The following is a 14707-nucleotide window of genomic DNA, read 5'->3' as shown; positions in this document are numbered from 1 at the left end:
TCTTTATACACACAACAAAGGCCAAGCAATGGATGCCACAGTTTTCTTATGACCTTCCCCAACATATGCTAATTTCGAGGATTGTAATGTATTTTCTACTCCATCAGCAGATTGGTGGGTTTTCCTAGAATGGCTTGATGGGCTCCAGTCATCAATGATGCTTGCCACCACATACCAAGTAGAAGATGGCCACTCTGTGATTCCTCCCACGGGCACTCCACTGTCAATCAGCTTGCCCTCAGCTGCACATCCTACCTCCCATCACAGGGAGCATACTACCACTACAACAGCAAAAAGACACACCATGCCTTACTATGTAAGGAAAGGTAGCCATATTGGAATTTCTTCTGCAGGCATCCATCTTCATAAAAAGGAGACACCGTTACACGTCCTACAGTCCAACACAGGTGACACACAGCTGTTGCTTTCCATGTCATTTCTGGTTTTGTTGGTGTCATATAACGTGGTCTGGATGATAGGGACAAGTTAGCTATTCATCCTGTATAGAATACCTATATAGAACAATCAAAGAAATGATTCTATGCACATCTAACTCACTGAGCCAGCGAGTTTACTAGAGTTACTTACAAGAGTGTTGTCGAGTGGTGCTCATTGGAGCTATATCAGAAACTCCACACTGCAGGGATTACAACTCACTACAGACATGGAGCTCCCTTAACACATTTTTAAGGTAGTTCATTTGATCTAATCGGAGAATATTCTTCCCTCAGCAATTGGTACTGCTTATATAACCATGGGGATGGAGGCTTGTGATCGTCTAAGTTTCAAAAACTTCATGAGGCTTTTGATTATTATTTTTAATTAATTAATTAATTTTTATTGATCAAATTTCCCCCTCCTCCCTCCTTCCCCCTCCCCTCCCCCTCCCCCTCCAGTCCAAAGAGCAGTCAGGGTTCCCCGCCCTGTGGGAAGTCCAAGGTCCTCACCCCTCCATCCAGGTCTAGGAAGGTGCGCATCCAAACAGGCTAGGCTCACACAAAGCCAGTACATGCAGCAGGATCAAAACCCAGTGCCATTGTCCTTGGCCTCTCATCAGCCCTGATTGTCCACCACGCTCAGAGAGCCCAGTTTTATCCCATGCTTTTTCAGTCCCAGTCCAGCTGGCCTTGGTGAGCTCCCATTAGATCAGCCCCACTGTCTCAGTGGGTAGGTGCACCCCTCGCGGTCCTGACTTCCTTGCTCATGTTCTCCCTCCTTCTGCTCCTCATTTGAACCTTGGGAGCTCAGTCAGGTGGGTCTCTGTCTCTATCTCCATCCATCACCAGATGAAGGTTCTATCTTCCTGAGGCTTTTGAATTTTGTTTACTTACTCAGTTTTAATGGGCCTTCTCCAGAACACAGTGTTTTATTCAGAAGGGATAGCTGTAGAGCAAAAGTACTCTTCCCCTTCTAAAGTCCTAACATAGTAAAAGCTCATCTAGACATAGAAATACATCACAATAGTAACAAGGGCTTGGGGATAATAAATGGTTTGGTTAAAGGTAGGAAATTATATGAAAGGAGAACAGCATGGAATATAAACAAAGATGGTTTACATATATGTTATGAAAGAAAAGACAAAAAATTCAACTGTCGAGTACATTTTCAACTTCTTTTGAATGTTTTTATTTACTTTTGAGAATTTATTTCGAAAATACATTTTTTTGAGAATTTATTTTGAGAATACATTTTATCATGTTCTTTCCCCTACTACAACTTCTCTTAGATCCTCTCCTCTCCTTACCCATGCAACTATATGCTCTCTCATACTTGAAAAAATACCGAAGCCAAACAAATAAACTGTAACAAAAACAACAAGAAGAACACAGATGGGCTGCAGAGCTACCAGAAAAATCACCAGCTTGATGGTGCCTGGGAAATGAATGTGAACAAGGTGTGGTGTCCCCATATCTGATTTAAATCTGATTTATTTTTCAGCGAAAGAACCAGAGAACATAAAAAACTCAGAAGATGTATGGGTGAGTGGAACAATGTCTGGGTGTGGAAATGATTAGTCTGCTTTGCTGTGTCTTTCTCTTGTTTAAGAGTACCACTCACTCATTAGGAGTTTTATTATAGACTGCTTCTCATCCACAGTCTACTTTGGTCTCTATCCCAGGTAAAAGTTGGAAATACATAAATAGTAATTTTTGCTATTGTGATCTGGGGAGGAGTCATACCTGCAACTAATTCATTAACAACATGTGAATGTGAAATGCCTCATCCTTTTAACATGTCCAACACAACCTTCTACCACTGAGGTTTAGCCACAACAGGATGTCCATGGAAATGGAAAAACTTTGGAGTAGATTTACAGTACTTCAGCTTGCAGTCAAGGACTTGCGTCAAGTGTCAAAAATGTGGCAGTCATCCCACAGCACAATGGTTAATGTTGTTGGGTTTTGGCACCAGTCAGCAAAACTTAAATTCCTTCTTCCTTAAGTTTTGATAAGAATCAATATAATTGGCTATATTTCTTGAAAGGGAAAGCTGATTGGACATGAATCTAAAAAGAACGTTGCAAAAGCAGCTACCGAAGTGCTTCATCGAGTGGAAGTCCACGTACTGAATGAATATGCAGCTGCACCAACAAAGGGTGAAAATTCTGAATTGGGTATAGGTGAGAAGATCAAGTTGACTTATTACAGCACCATAAAGAGAACTGGGTTCTGGTATACTCATTGGCTATGAAGAGTAAAATCTGGTATTTCCCAGAAATGAATACTTAATATGTGAACCAACTCTCCACACATGTGGAAAGTTTAAGGATGAATTAATCATGTTTCAACACTATGAGAGAATACCTGAGCAAATCCACTTCAAGTATGAAAGATTTACCTGACAGGGGGTGGGTGTGGTTGGGTCCTAGTTTTCCATTTGGCTTTGTTGACAAAGCCAACATGACACGGGTCTGTGTGCAGTGAGACAGAATGTCATGGCTCTACCATGTGCTGAGCAGAAGACAGAAAGAACAAGGGACAAGATGCTCTTTTCTAATTTTTAATTTTTTTATTTTTCATTTTTTTCAAGACAAAGTTTCTCTGTGTAACAGCTGCAGCTGTCCTGGAACTAGCTTTTATAGACCAGGCTGGCCTCAAACTCACAGAGATCTGCCTGCCTCTGTTTCCAAAGTGCAAGGATTAAAAGCCTGCACCACCACCACCCAGCAAGATGTTCTTTTAAAATGCAAATTCACAGTGGCTTATCTCCTCTAACTTACCCTCTAGTTTCTAGAATCTTATAAAAATACTATTAATCTGTGAATACAATTATAAACAAACTAATTCAAAAAGAATCCCCAAAGTCCTGAGTAATGAGGCCCATAACAGTGTAGAATGTTTGCGTAACCCCTATCTGTGCAGACGGTGCATAGTGCATGCTTTTTTTTGGAAAATGTCCAGAAGGGGAAAGGTGTCCAATCCCTTTTGCAATCTGGCTTCTTACATATGCTGGTATTGATGTAGCTCTCTCCAGCCCCTATTCTCCTGTCACATAAATCAACTGATTAACTTAGCTTTCAAGATCCAATCAATCACCTTTCAATACCCATCAACTAATGATAAAGTCTTCATCATGTGGAACTTATCAGGAGACATTTCACAAAGGATTAATGATTAGCAAATAAATCACCGTCTTAGTGATTTCAACTTTCCCTGAATGTTGAAAAGTATATAAACCAGAAAATTTCCAGCAAGTATATTATTATTATTATTATTATTATTATTATTATTATTATTATTATTGCTGTGAGTGTGGAACAACTGACTTTTTTATTACTTTCAGTGTATGAAACCAAGAGGTGCAAAAGTATGACTCTTCTGGAAGCTGGAAATAACACAATGAAGATTGACTGCAATAGTGTTCTCAAAGAAACCAAGAGTACAGGTGGTATGTTTAATAGAGAGCTTCTCTTTCTTAGTAACTGGGCCGGGGGCACACACTCACATTTCTAAGGGAGAGGGCCTCCAACAGTAGGTAGAAGAGATCTTCCTTGACTACTCACTAGGCACAGCTGAGCCAGTGCCCAGGGGCTCTCGTAAGGACAGCGTGTTTTCAGCGTACACTCGAGTAAGAGCAGAGTTGTACTGCTGTGCTTCCTGACAAAGGACAAACTTGTCACATTTCAGTACAATAGTCTGTCATCCTAAAATTCAATGGTGCCAGGCAATCATTGCCCTGACCATTATTGCTTTTGAGATTTTGAGACTATTTTTATTAAAGCAGTTACTCAGTTGCTCTCTCTTTCTTGACAAACTCATTATTTTAAAAGACCACATGGAAAATACTGTAGGATTGGGGCTCCATCATAACTATTCGAGTTTGCTGGGGTTTTTATTTATTTATTTATTTATTTTTGTGTAGATATAGGCATAGATGATATGGTGATCAAGAACCATGGTTGTATCAATCAAACTTCCTATGGAAAGACAGAGCATGTTGGGTTTGGCTTTATCTTCAATAAATGTCCCAGGAAAAATGGAGGATGAGGTGGAGAAGGAAGGAAGAAAAAAAGAAAAAAAAATGCATACAAACAGTTTCACATAAAAAGACCTGGAAATAGAGGATACTCTTGCTGTATTTACTCCACAAATTTTTAATACTCCTGCACCATCACTACTAATTAAAATCTATAAATCCAAGGAAGAGAAAGTTCTAACAATGAGTTAATTTTCTCTTTCTATTAATTTTATTTATTTATGTATTTTTTTAGGGATGAGTGCCCTGTCTGCATGTATGCCTACATGCCAGAAGAGGGCACCAGATGCCATTTTAGATGGTTGTGAGTTGTCATGTCATTGCTGAGAATTGAATTCAGGTCCTATGGAAGAGCAACCAGTGCTCTTAAGCACTGAGCAATCTCTCCCGCAAACAATGAGTTGACTTTTTAAGGTGGAGTAAATAATAACAGAGGTGGTGACTGACTTTAGTTTGAAGCAGGAGGTGGGTTCGGAGGAAGCCTAAGAGTTTTGCTCGCTGCTTTGGCCTCCCTGGGAAGCATCCTATGCTTTGTCTTTGTGCATTTGGAAAAACACCCGTCAACCATTGTAATTTCCCTATACTGTGATTCACTTCCTAAAAAGGCTGCACCAAATGTGGGCTCATCTATCTCATGATAGAGTGCTGTTATAGAGAGACTCCATCTTTTATTTTCTACTAGAAACCACACCACTATAGGGGTTGGTGTTTGAAAAGACCAACAGTTTTTGTTCCATTTTTGTCATAATCAGGTGAGAAGCAACAGAAGCTGCTTTAATATTTATAGCGTTAATCAGTTTTATTCTGGGGTTATAAAGCAATTCATTATCTACAATATCTGTATAATAAAACTGTACAACTTTCTCAAGTTTACAAGAATCAAAAAGCAGGATTTCTATAATACAGTAAAATCTACACACTGTAAAATAGCAACAGCACAAGGACAACTGGAGTTTATGTATTTAGCTTACAGAAATTAACTTCTAATTCCATGAAAACATAGGAATAAGAGAAAGGGAAGTAGAAGGAGCAACAAATGAGGGATAAAAGAGAGAGGAGAAAAGATGAGGGAAGGAAGGAGCTATAAAGAGGAAAGGAATGTATACATAAAGAATAGAGGAGAGGGAGTGAGAATGAATAATTAGATAACCTTGAAGAACCTTGAGGTATAAGGTGGTAATTCATTTTCCTTTAGTCTTATTGTCCTTTGGAGCACAAGCAGTTACTAACCATGTTCTACACACACACGCGTGCGCGCGCACACACACACACACACTCACACACCTGTGCATATATATGTGTGTATATATCTATATATGCGGCTATCATACAATGATTTTATATGCACATATATTGTCTTAGCTAAGTCTCTAATGCTGTGATGAACCACCATGACTAAAGGAACCTTGGGGAGGAAAGGATTTATTTCACTTACACTCAGTTAACAGCCCATTTATTACTGAGAGAAGTCAGAGCAGGAACTCAAACAGGGAAGAAACATAGAGGCAGGGGCTAATGCAGAGACCAAGGAGGGTGATGCATACTGGTTTCTTCCACACAGTTTGTTCAGCCTGCTTTGTTTTAGAACCCAGAATTATCAGCCCAAGTATCCACCATCCATCAAGGGCTGGGTCCTCCCACAGCAATCATTAAGAAAATGCCTCACAGGCTTTTCTACAGTCCATCTTTGGAGGCATTTTCTCATTTGAGGCTCCCTCCTCTTCAGTTACTGTAGCTTGTGTCAAGTTGGTATAACACTAGCCAGGACATGGAATCCTCTCCCACAATCGCTCTCACTCTGGGTGTCCACATATGTGCATATATACATTTGTGTGTGTCTCTGTGTGAAATTCCATGCCTAAAACTATTTAGAATGTGTTATATGTGCAATTTAATGGATGCCCATGGGTAATTTTACTAAACATGCTGTGTTTACTTCATAGTTCGTATGTAAGACATTTGTGTAAAAATCTTTAACATGCAATGCCCTCCTTACTCTCAGGACTCTACAGCAGGGAAATCATCACCACAGTCATCTTTGAAGTCTTTCCCTTACAGAATCAGGAAACAAAATAAATACCTTTCCCTGTATATAGTAAAAACATCTCTAATATTATTTTTCCCTCAGATGAGACTCCAGTTGCTCTTATTGCATATCAATCCCTCGGGAAGTTTCTAAATGGATCATATTTTAGTAACAAAGAAGGGGTTACAGAAGTAAAATTGAACTCTCTTATTGTGAGTGGTGCCATTCGTTCAGAAGTCAAACCTGTCCTATCTGAACCTGTAATCCTGACTTTACAAAATACTCAGGTGAGCGTACTTTCAAAGTATCCTTTAAAAACAATTTAAAAGTTTATTTTTATTGCATGTATGTGAGTGTTTTGCCTGCGTGGACATTTGTGAACAAGGCCATATAGTTCCCTCAGAAGATTATTATCAGTTCTCCTATAACTTGACTTCGAGACCGTCATGGGACACAATGTGGGGGCTGAGGATGGAACCTGGGTCATCTGTAACAGCAATTCATTCTCCTAAATTCTAAGCGATCATCCTCTCTATGAAGTATACAAAGTGACAGGTGATTTAATTAAATGTCTGGAAAGGGATGGGATCTAACTGTGAGAATCCAGAACTACCATCCCAGAGGTGGCACTACCTATTATGGGCTGGGCCCTCCCCAATTGATCACTAATTTACAAAATCCATTGCCCCTGGATCTCATGGAGGCAGTTCCTCAACTGGAGCTCCTTCTTCTCGGCTGACACTAGCTGTGTCAAGTTGACACACAAAACCAGTCAGTATCACTAACTCTAATATTTCTTTCATGCTGTCTGCATCTATGGGTACATCCTACAACTTAAAGATATTCATGTTTTGTGAATGGTACGTCAAGAAAGTGGGGAATAAAATTTTAAGCTGCCTGGGTACTCCCATAAAGGGAAACTATTATCATGCTGAAACCCATGTAGGCAATGGGGTCTTGGAAACTGTGAATATGGAGAGTCAGAGGTAGGAAAGAGGGACGTGCCTTTTCCAGGAGGAGCCTGGAGCAGAAAGAGAGACTGAAAAAAGACACCTGACATCTCTCTTCAAGCAGTGATCTCACATTCTCGCCCCTCATTCATTTTGTCACTGACAAGAAACTGATAAATCAGTTCTAAGTCAATGCACAGGGCGCTGAGATAGAGACAGAAAATGAACGATGAAACAAAGATCTATGTGGGATGGGAGGATGTGAAATGTCCCTGGTTATGTTTCCTCATTCTGGTGTGCGTCAGATTAATCTTTGTGGAGTAGTTATAATTTGGAGGTACAACAAAGACAGAGGGTACAGAAAAGGTGAGGAGTGAGAAAGATTATAGAAAAAGATTAGAAAAGAAACTATTAAATCACATGTGCAAGTCAATGTCACATAGCCTGATTAAAGATAAATAAAAGTTTGGATTATGAAACAAAAACTATGTTTCTTCATTCTGTTTTCTTTGCAGCCCATTGACCCAAGAGCAGAGCATCTTTGTGTCTACTGGGAAGGATCAGAGGATGGGGGCAGCTGGTCTACTAAGGGCTGTTCTCACATGCACACCAATGACTCCTACACCACCTGCAAGTGCTCCCACCTGTCCAGTTTTGCTGTGCTCATGGCTCTATCCCTTGAGGTATCAAGTCTTATAGAACTCGACCATGAAAGTGATTTTCATTTAAATATATGTCTATAAAAGATATCCAGAAAAAGGAGTTAATTATGTGTAGGTTTGGTGAGAGATGATTCCAAGAAACACCCATATTAAGAGAATGAGTGTGGTCTTGTGCACCTCTGTTATCTCACTAGTGTTCTGTTGAAAGATTGATTCCAATGTTTTGTCAGCTGAACTGTCTAGGACTGTGTCCTCCACCCTCCTTGTCCCTCACTCCTCCTGAAACTATGTGCTGTCTATCCATCAAAGAGGAGGGCCATATTTTTTTGTCAAATGTTTTGTTAGTTACTTTACTGGCTGTCATAAAATACTGTGACTGAAAGCAATCTAAAGATGAAGTTCATTTGGCCATCTCCAAAGGGATGGTGTCCATCATGGCACAGAATGTGGGGCATTATAGCGGAATCAGGGAGCTGAGAGTTCACATTTTGTTCACACCAAGAAGTAGAGATGGCTCAGAGGTTAAGGGCACTTATTGTTCTTTCAGAGGTCTTGAGTTCAATTCCCAGCAACCACATGGTGGCTCACAGCCATCTGTAATGAGATCTGGTGCCCTCTTCTGGCCTGCAGGCACACATGCAGACAGACCACTGCAAACAAAATAAATAAATAAATAAATCTTAAAAAAAAAGAAAGAAAATATTTAAAAAAAAAAAGAAGTAGAGAAAGAAAAAGAAGAGGGGGAATGGGGTACAGTTATAAACCCTCAGTTCCTTTACAGAGTGACATATATCAACTGGAAAGACTGTACCTCCTTAAAAGCTCTGTAATATTCCCAAAGTACACCATCAACTGGGGAATGAATATTGAAATACACAAGCCAAAAGGGTCATTTTACTTCAGATCCCCCACAAAGGTACATGTGTAGCTTCACTCCCATGATAGAAATGCCAAAAAAATTATCAATAAATACCAGTATTGGATTTTGAATATTAAATGGGGACAGTCTGTGTGGCAGTATTTGCAAGTTAATGACAATTTTGGGCATATGGGGCTTATACCACCCCTGGAAAATGCTTGGAATCACTGCAGAACCCACAGTTCAGAGTTATTATAACTATTAAAGGATGGTGTGGCTTGGGTATGATACACAGCCCCTTTTCAGTGATTTGACTTCACCTGTGTACAGTGGTAACATTTCCTGAAGATTTCATAGTAATAGGAAAGCAGAATTATGACTCATGTCATTTTAAGAAATACAGTAGTGGAAATATAAGGTAGGTGGGTTAAGCAAACCTGGGGAAATCTTGACTCTTCCATAAGTGTGTCTGGAGTAAGTACATCCCATCAAGGAAAGCCATCAAAGTTTGGGAAGTGGAGTTTGCATACCCCAAAGTAGTAGGGGGCCTATGGGATTTGGAACTGGAAGCATTATTTCACTTGCAATATAGTTATATCCAAATGTCCCTGGTTGAACCAAACTAAGGCAATTGGTTATCATCAAAGGTTCATCACGGCTCCTAGGATTTTTAGATGTAAACTAAGTGTCAGGTAATGTAAGGTGAAGGAAACTCACCTAATGGCTTCCTATCAACATGAAATAACAAAACTACCAAAGCTTCTACTTCATAGGAAATAAAAATATTTATTTTGGGGCTGACACTGACTCAGAAAAACAAATTCAAATTACTCTAAACATCATGTTTTTATAGTAAGAGAACAAAGGAAATAATAGATAAAGTCAATTCAAATGCAATTGTGGAACATCAGACAGGTGGAAATCTGCTACAACCTGAGATGCTGATGACATCTTGAATTTAGGTTAGTGGAAGTTAGGGGTTTGCTTGTGTGTTTCTAAAGGATGTACAGAAGATACATAAGGATGCTAAGCAACACACAGGCTAAAGACAACTATCATAATGTTACAGCCATTCTGCAATGTTCCAGTTCTCCATAGTCACAGGTTTCAGTCAGTAAGTCAGCCTTGTAAAATGTTTAAAACTTATGGCTCTTAATCTATAATTTAAATTTCCACTACCCTGGTTTACTTTAGGCCGTGTTTATTAACTATTTTACTATTCAATGTCCATCATGCCGTGTCCTTCCACATGCATGATTCATTTAGTTAATATTTATTAAGTGAATAACATGTGCTAAGCATTAATCTCAGCCTCGATGGTACAAGAGATAAGAAGACAAGGCAAGACCCAGGCTTCTGAGTGCATCACGACGTTCATGCTAACTGTCGTATAGACATGGAGAGTCTGAAGTATTCTTCTGTGGCTTGCAGGAGGACTCTGTGCTTTCTGCACTGTCCGTGATAACCTATGTGGGTCTGAGTCTCTCCCTCTTGTGCCTGTTCCTGGCGGCTGTGACCTTTGTCCTGTGCCAGCCCATCCAGAATACCAGTACGACACTCCACCTACAGCTCTCCATCTGCCTGTTCCTGGCCGATCTCCTCTTTCTCACCGGCATCAACAGAACTGAGCCTAAGGTTGGTGACTGAATCAACTTACTTCATTGTCCTATGAGCTTTAGCTGCCTTGACTTGTGCAAGCACAAAGAAAGAGGGATTCATCAGTAGAGATCTTGTTGAGGGAGGCTCCTCGTTCATTCCCAGTTGGCCTGACTCCAAATAATCACACAGAAACTATATTATTTAAATCACTGCTTCGCCAATCACTTAAGTATATTGCTAGCTAGCTCTTATATCTTTGGTTAACTGGTTTCTATTATTTTATATTTTATCACGAGGTTTGTAGCCTACTTGGCAAGGTTCTGGCTGGTGGCTTGCGTCTTTCTCCTCTGGTGGCTCCATGGCTTCTCCTGACTCTGCTCTCTCTCTCTCTCTCTCTCTCTCTCTCTCTCTGTATGTGTGTGTGTATACATATATATTTAAAAATATATAGATGTGTGTATGTATGTGTGTGTGTGTGTGTGTGTATAATATATATATATATATATATATATATATAGCCTGCCTGGTTATATTCTGTTAAGCCATTGGCTGAAAACAGCTTCTTTATTCATTAACCAACAAAAGCAACACATATACAGAAGGACTTTACATACCAATGCATGATGAAAATTTCAGTTCTCTATCTGTGTAGAATTGAAGGAGTTTGGATATTTGATCATTTCGGAACTGAAAGCATTCCAAACATCAATGTTACCTGACAATGTTCTTGGTGTCTGTGGTGTCTGTAGTTCTTATTACTGGTGTCTGCCACCTTTCTTCACTACCAGTCCATCCAGAATACCGTGGACATGTGTAGTGCATGGACCCGAGTGCACAGGTGTGAGCAGTTATGTATGAATGTAGCCAGAGCAAGTTGTCAGATACCTAGCTCTATTGTATCCTCCTTATTGCCTTGAGATACAGCCTCTCACTAAATCAGGAGCTTGCCATTTTGACAAGGGTGGATGACCAGAGAGTTTTGGGGATGTACCTGCCTCCCCAACCCCATTATGTTGGGACTGTTGGCATCTATGGTTATGTCCAACTTTTATGTGGTTGTTGGAAATTTGAACTCATATCCTTATGTTTGCAAAGCAAGTGCTCTTACTCACTGAGTCATTCCCCAAGCCACAGCTAAGTTTACTATCTGTGAATACAGGTAAACAGATTTGAAGTATTCCAATTCTTCGTCTACATGGTAAAGATATCTCTGTCATTATTTATATGCAACTTTGAAGTCACCATTTAGTCCCAATAGAAAATGGTTAAAATAGAATATCCGCTAAAAGAGGAAGTATATACGCACCAAACCAGGGATGCACACAGTCTCCTTTCATACTCTACTTCTGAGAATCCTTACGCTTGGCCACAGCAAGCTGTAAGGCATGCTGGGTAATGTAGCCCTTGCTTGGGACATTTTTTCACAACCTACCAGACTCCAGAATCAGGGTTAGATTAGAGGTTTGAAGTGACTGACGGTTGATTTTCTACACTGCTTTGTAGGTGATTCTGAATTTTTCATCCTAGTTGCTGTTTGAACTTGTTGAGGTGACTTCTCCCTTTTATAATGCAGGAAAATATAATTATTGCATCGTTTTCATTGACAAATTTTGTTCAAATTGATTGTATATACAATATGTTTTTAGAAAATTCATTTTCTGTTTGTTTTTTCTTTTTTTATTTTTATTAAAAATTTCCACCTCCTCCGCTCCTCCCATTTCCCTCCCCCTCCCCACACTCCCCCTCTCCCTCCCTCGCCAGTCCAAAGAGCTGTCAGGGTCTCCTGCCCTGTGGGAAGTCCAAGGTCCTCCCCGCTCCATCCAGGTCTAGGAAGGTGAGCATCCAAACAGACTAGGCTCCCACAAAGCCAGTACATGCAGTAGAATCAAAACCCAGTGCCATTGTCCTTGGCTTCTCAGTCAGCCCTCCTTGTCCACCATGTTCAGAGAGTCCGGTTTGATCACATGCTCCATCAGTCCCAGTCCAGCTGGCCTTGGTGAGCTCCCAGTAGATCAGCCCCACTGTCTCAGTGGGTGGGCGCACCCCTCACAGTTCTGACTTCCTTGCTCACATTCTCCCCCTTCTGCTCTTCATCTGGGTCTTGGGAGCTCAGTCCGGTGCTCCAATGTGGGTCTCTGTCTCTATCTCCATCCATCGCCAGATGAAGTTTCTATGGTGATGTGCAAGATATTCGTCAGTATGGGTGTAGGATAGGGCCATTTCAGGTGCCCTCTCCTCAGCTGCTCAAGGAACAAGCTAGGGACATCTCCAAATATACACTTTAAGGTAGTTATGTTACGGGTCATGTATTTGAATGTGCACCACAAAACCCACTTGTTAATGACTAAACCTCAAATATAATAATGATAAGGGTTGGTCCTAAAAATATAGAGGGACAAAAGTGGATACTTCAAAGTAGTCAGAAACTATTGCATTTTTACTATTTCAAGCATCAGCACAGCGAAATGGTAAATGTCTGGCTGATAAATATATTAATAACCTTAACTTGATCATCCCATGTGTGTACGCATATTAAAGTGCGGTAACATACCACAGAACCATATTCAATTAATAGCCATCCATTAAAATAATCATGCAAGGGCTTGTTCATGTAATCAGCTACTTTGGAAGTTACAGGAAGATTGTGAGTCAGAGGCCAGCCTAGGCAACATAGTGAGACTCTAGCTCAAAACAAATAATAATACAGAAAAGTGGTGGTCCCATTAAGAAGAGATTGCTACAGTGGGCTCATCCCTCATCAACTGTTCCTTTTTGATATTGTTTCTGTGTAGAAGGACAAGGGTTTCGTTTCATTGTATGTGCTTTTCTGTTATAGGCTGATATAAAAAATGAAGTCTGCCTAGAAGTGCCCTTTGAACTTTCACTTCCTTCCTATTAAAGGAAGCTAGAAACATCTGTCTGTTAGTAAATATCTGATCTTCGGTAAGGTGCTTTGCATCACTGAATAAACAGAGGCCAGATCAAGCCAATTAGCATATTCATTTTTTCTAAAGATTAATCTTGTGTGGCAAGGACACTTGAAATCTACCCTTAGCAGTTTCTGAATGCTGGGTATGATGCAAACTGATAGAGAAGTTACTTCACCTGTTTAAGACTCTGCAAAAACAACCAAACCCCAAAGCAAACATACACAAACAACAAGAAAACCCAGAAAACAAAACATGAGATAAAATAAAACAAAATGGGTAAAAACTCTGTCTCCACTTGCATGGTAATGATAAAAATTTCTTGGTAGAGAGGTATTTTGTTTCTTATATGTATTTGCTTTTATTTATTATCCTTATATATCTTGTTAATGTTTTCCCATAAGGATGAAGATTTCATGTTTCCTTTTGTAAATAGTATTTGACAGTTTTTGATTTTAGGATCTGAATTCATACAGATATTAGGGGAGTAATGTTACAGTTCCAACTGCAAAGTATTTGTGATACCTATGAACCACAAGCAGTTCATGAAACTCAATTTCCTAATATTTATTTCTATTATTATCTTAGTTATGATGTGTAAGCTTGGGTATCCATCTGTTGAAAGTGATTAAATCTCATCCTGAGAAAACATTTATTGTATTATGTAGCACTAATAAACAGTAAATGTTGTTCTCTGAAGGTTCATTATCATTTTCCCTAAATTTAGATCCCACAATAAAGAGTTGATGAACACGCTTTTTTTTTCCTTTTATGTAAGACATACTCAGCTAGCAAGGAAAATAATACCAAGATGGACGGAAAGCCAATGAATGGCTATTTTCTTTCTTTTAAAAACTGATTTTTTATTGAGCTCTACATTTTTCTCTCCTCTTTGCCTTTCCCCTCCCCTTTAACCCTCCCCCAAGGTCCCCATGCTCCCAGTTTACTCAGGAGATCTTGTCTTTTTCTACTTCCCAGGTAAATTAGATCTATGTATGTCTTTTTTAGTGTCCTCATTGTTTTCTAAGTTCTCTGGGATTGTGATATGTAGGCTGGTTTTCTTTGCTTTACGTCTATTTTCAAGAAAGTGCCCAGCATAAACAATTGCAGGTATATTCCCCTGAAGACCTCCAGGAAGCAGCACAGAGCACATGCCAGAGAGTTCTGTTTAAAGTTCCAGGGCATCCCATGTTCCTCTTTTTGGGTCT

At 39.8% G+C, this 14707-nt stretch overlaps 1 protein-coding gene across 2 annotated transcripts in view; it reads left to right on the top strand.

Moving 5' to 3' along the window:
- Positions 1-14707, top strand: part of Adgre3 (adhesion G protein-coupled receptor E3) — a 44470-nt gene that overhangs the window by 15185 nt on the left and 14578 nt on the right. The window contains exons 5-10 of one of the 2 annotated variants that reach the window (XM_057772463.1): positions 1939-1979; positions 2485-2620; positions 3784-3885; positions 6605-6789; positions 7968-8135; positions 10405-10608. In XM_057772463.1, coding sequence (XP_057628446.1) covers positions 1939-1979; positions 2485-2620; positions 3784-3885; positions 6605-6789; positions 7968-8135; positions 10405-10608 — 836 coding nt within the window. Of the gene's footprint in view, positions 1-1938; positions 1980-2484; positions 2621-3783; positions 3889-6604; positions 6790-7967; positions 8136-10404; positions 10609-14707 lie in introns of both variants that reach the window. The other variant, XM_057772462.1, reaches the window with a different exon arrangement.

Source organism: Chionomys nivalis, chromosome 6 (genome assembly GCF_950005125.1).
Source record: "Chionomys nivalis chromosome 6, mChiNiv1.1, whole genome shotgun sequence".
Lineage (NCBI taxonomy): Eukaryota > Metazoa > Chordata > Mammalia > Rodentia > Cricetidae > Chionomys > Chionomys nivalis.
This window is presented reverse-complemented; position numbering and strand designations above follow the sequence as displayed.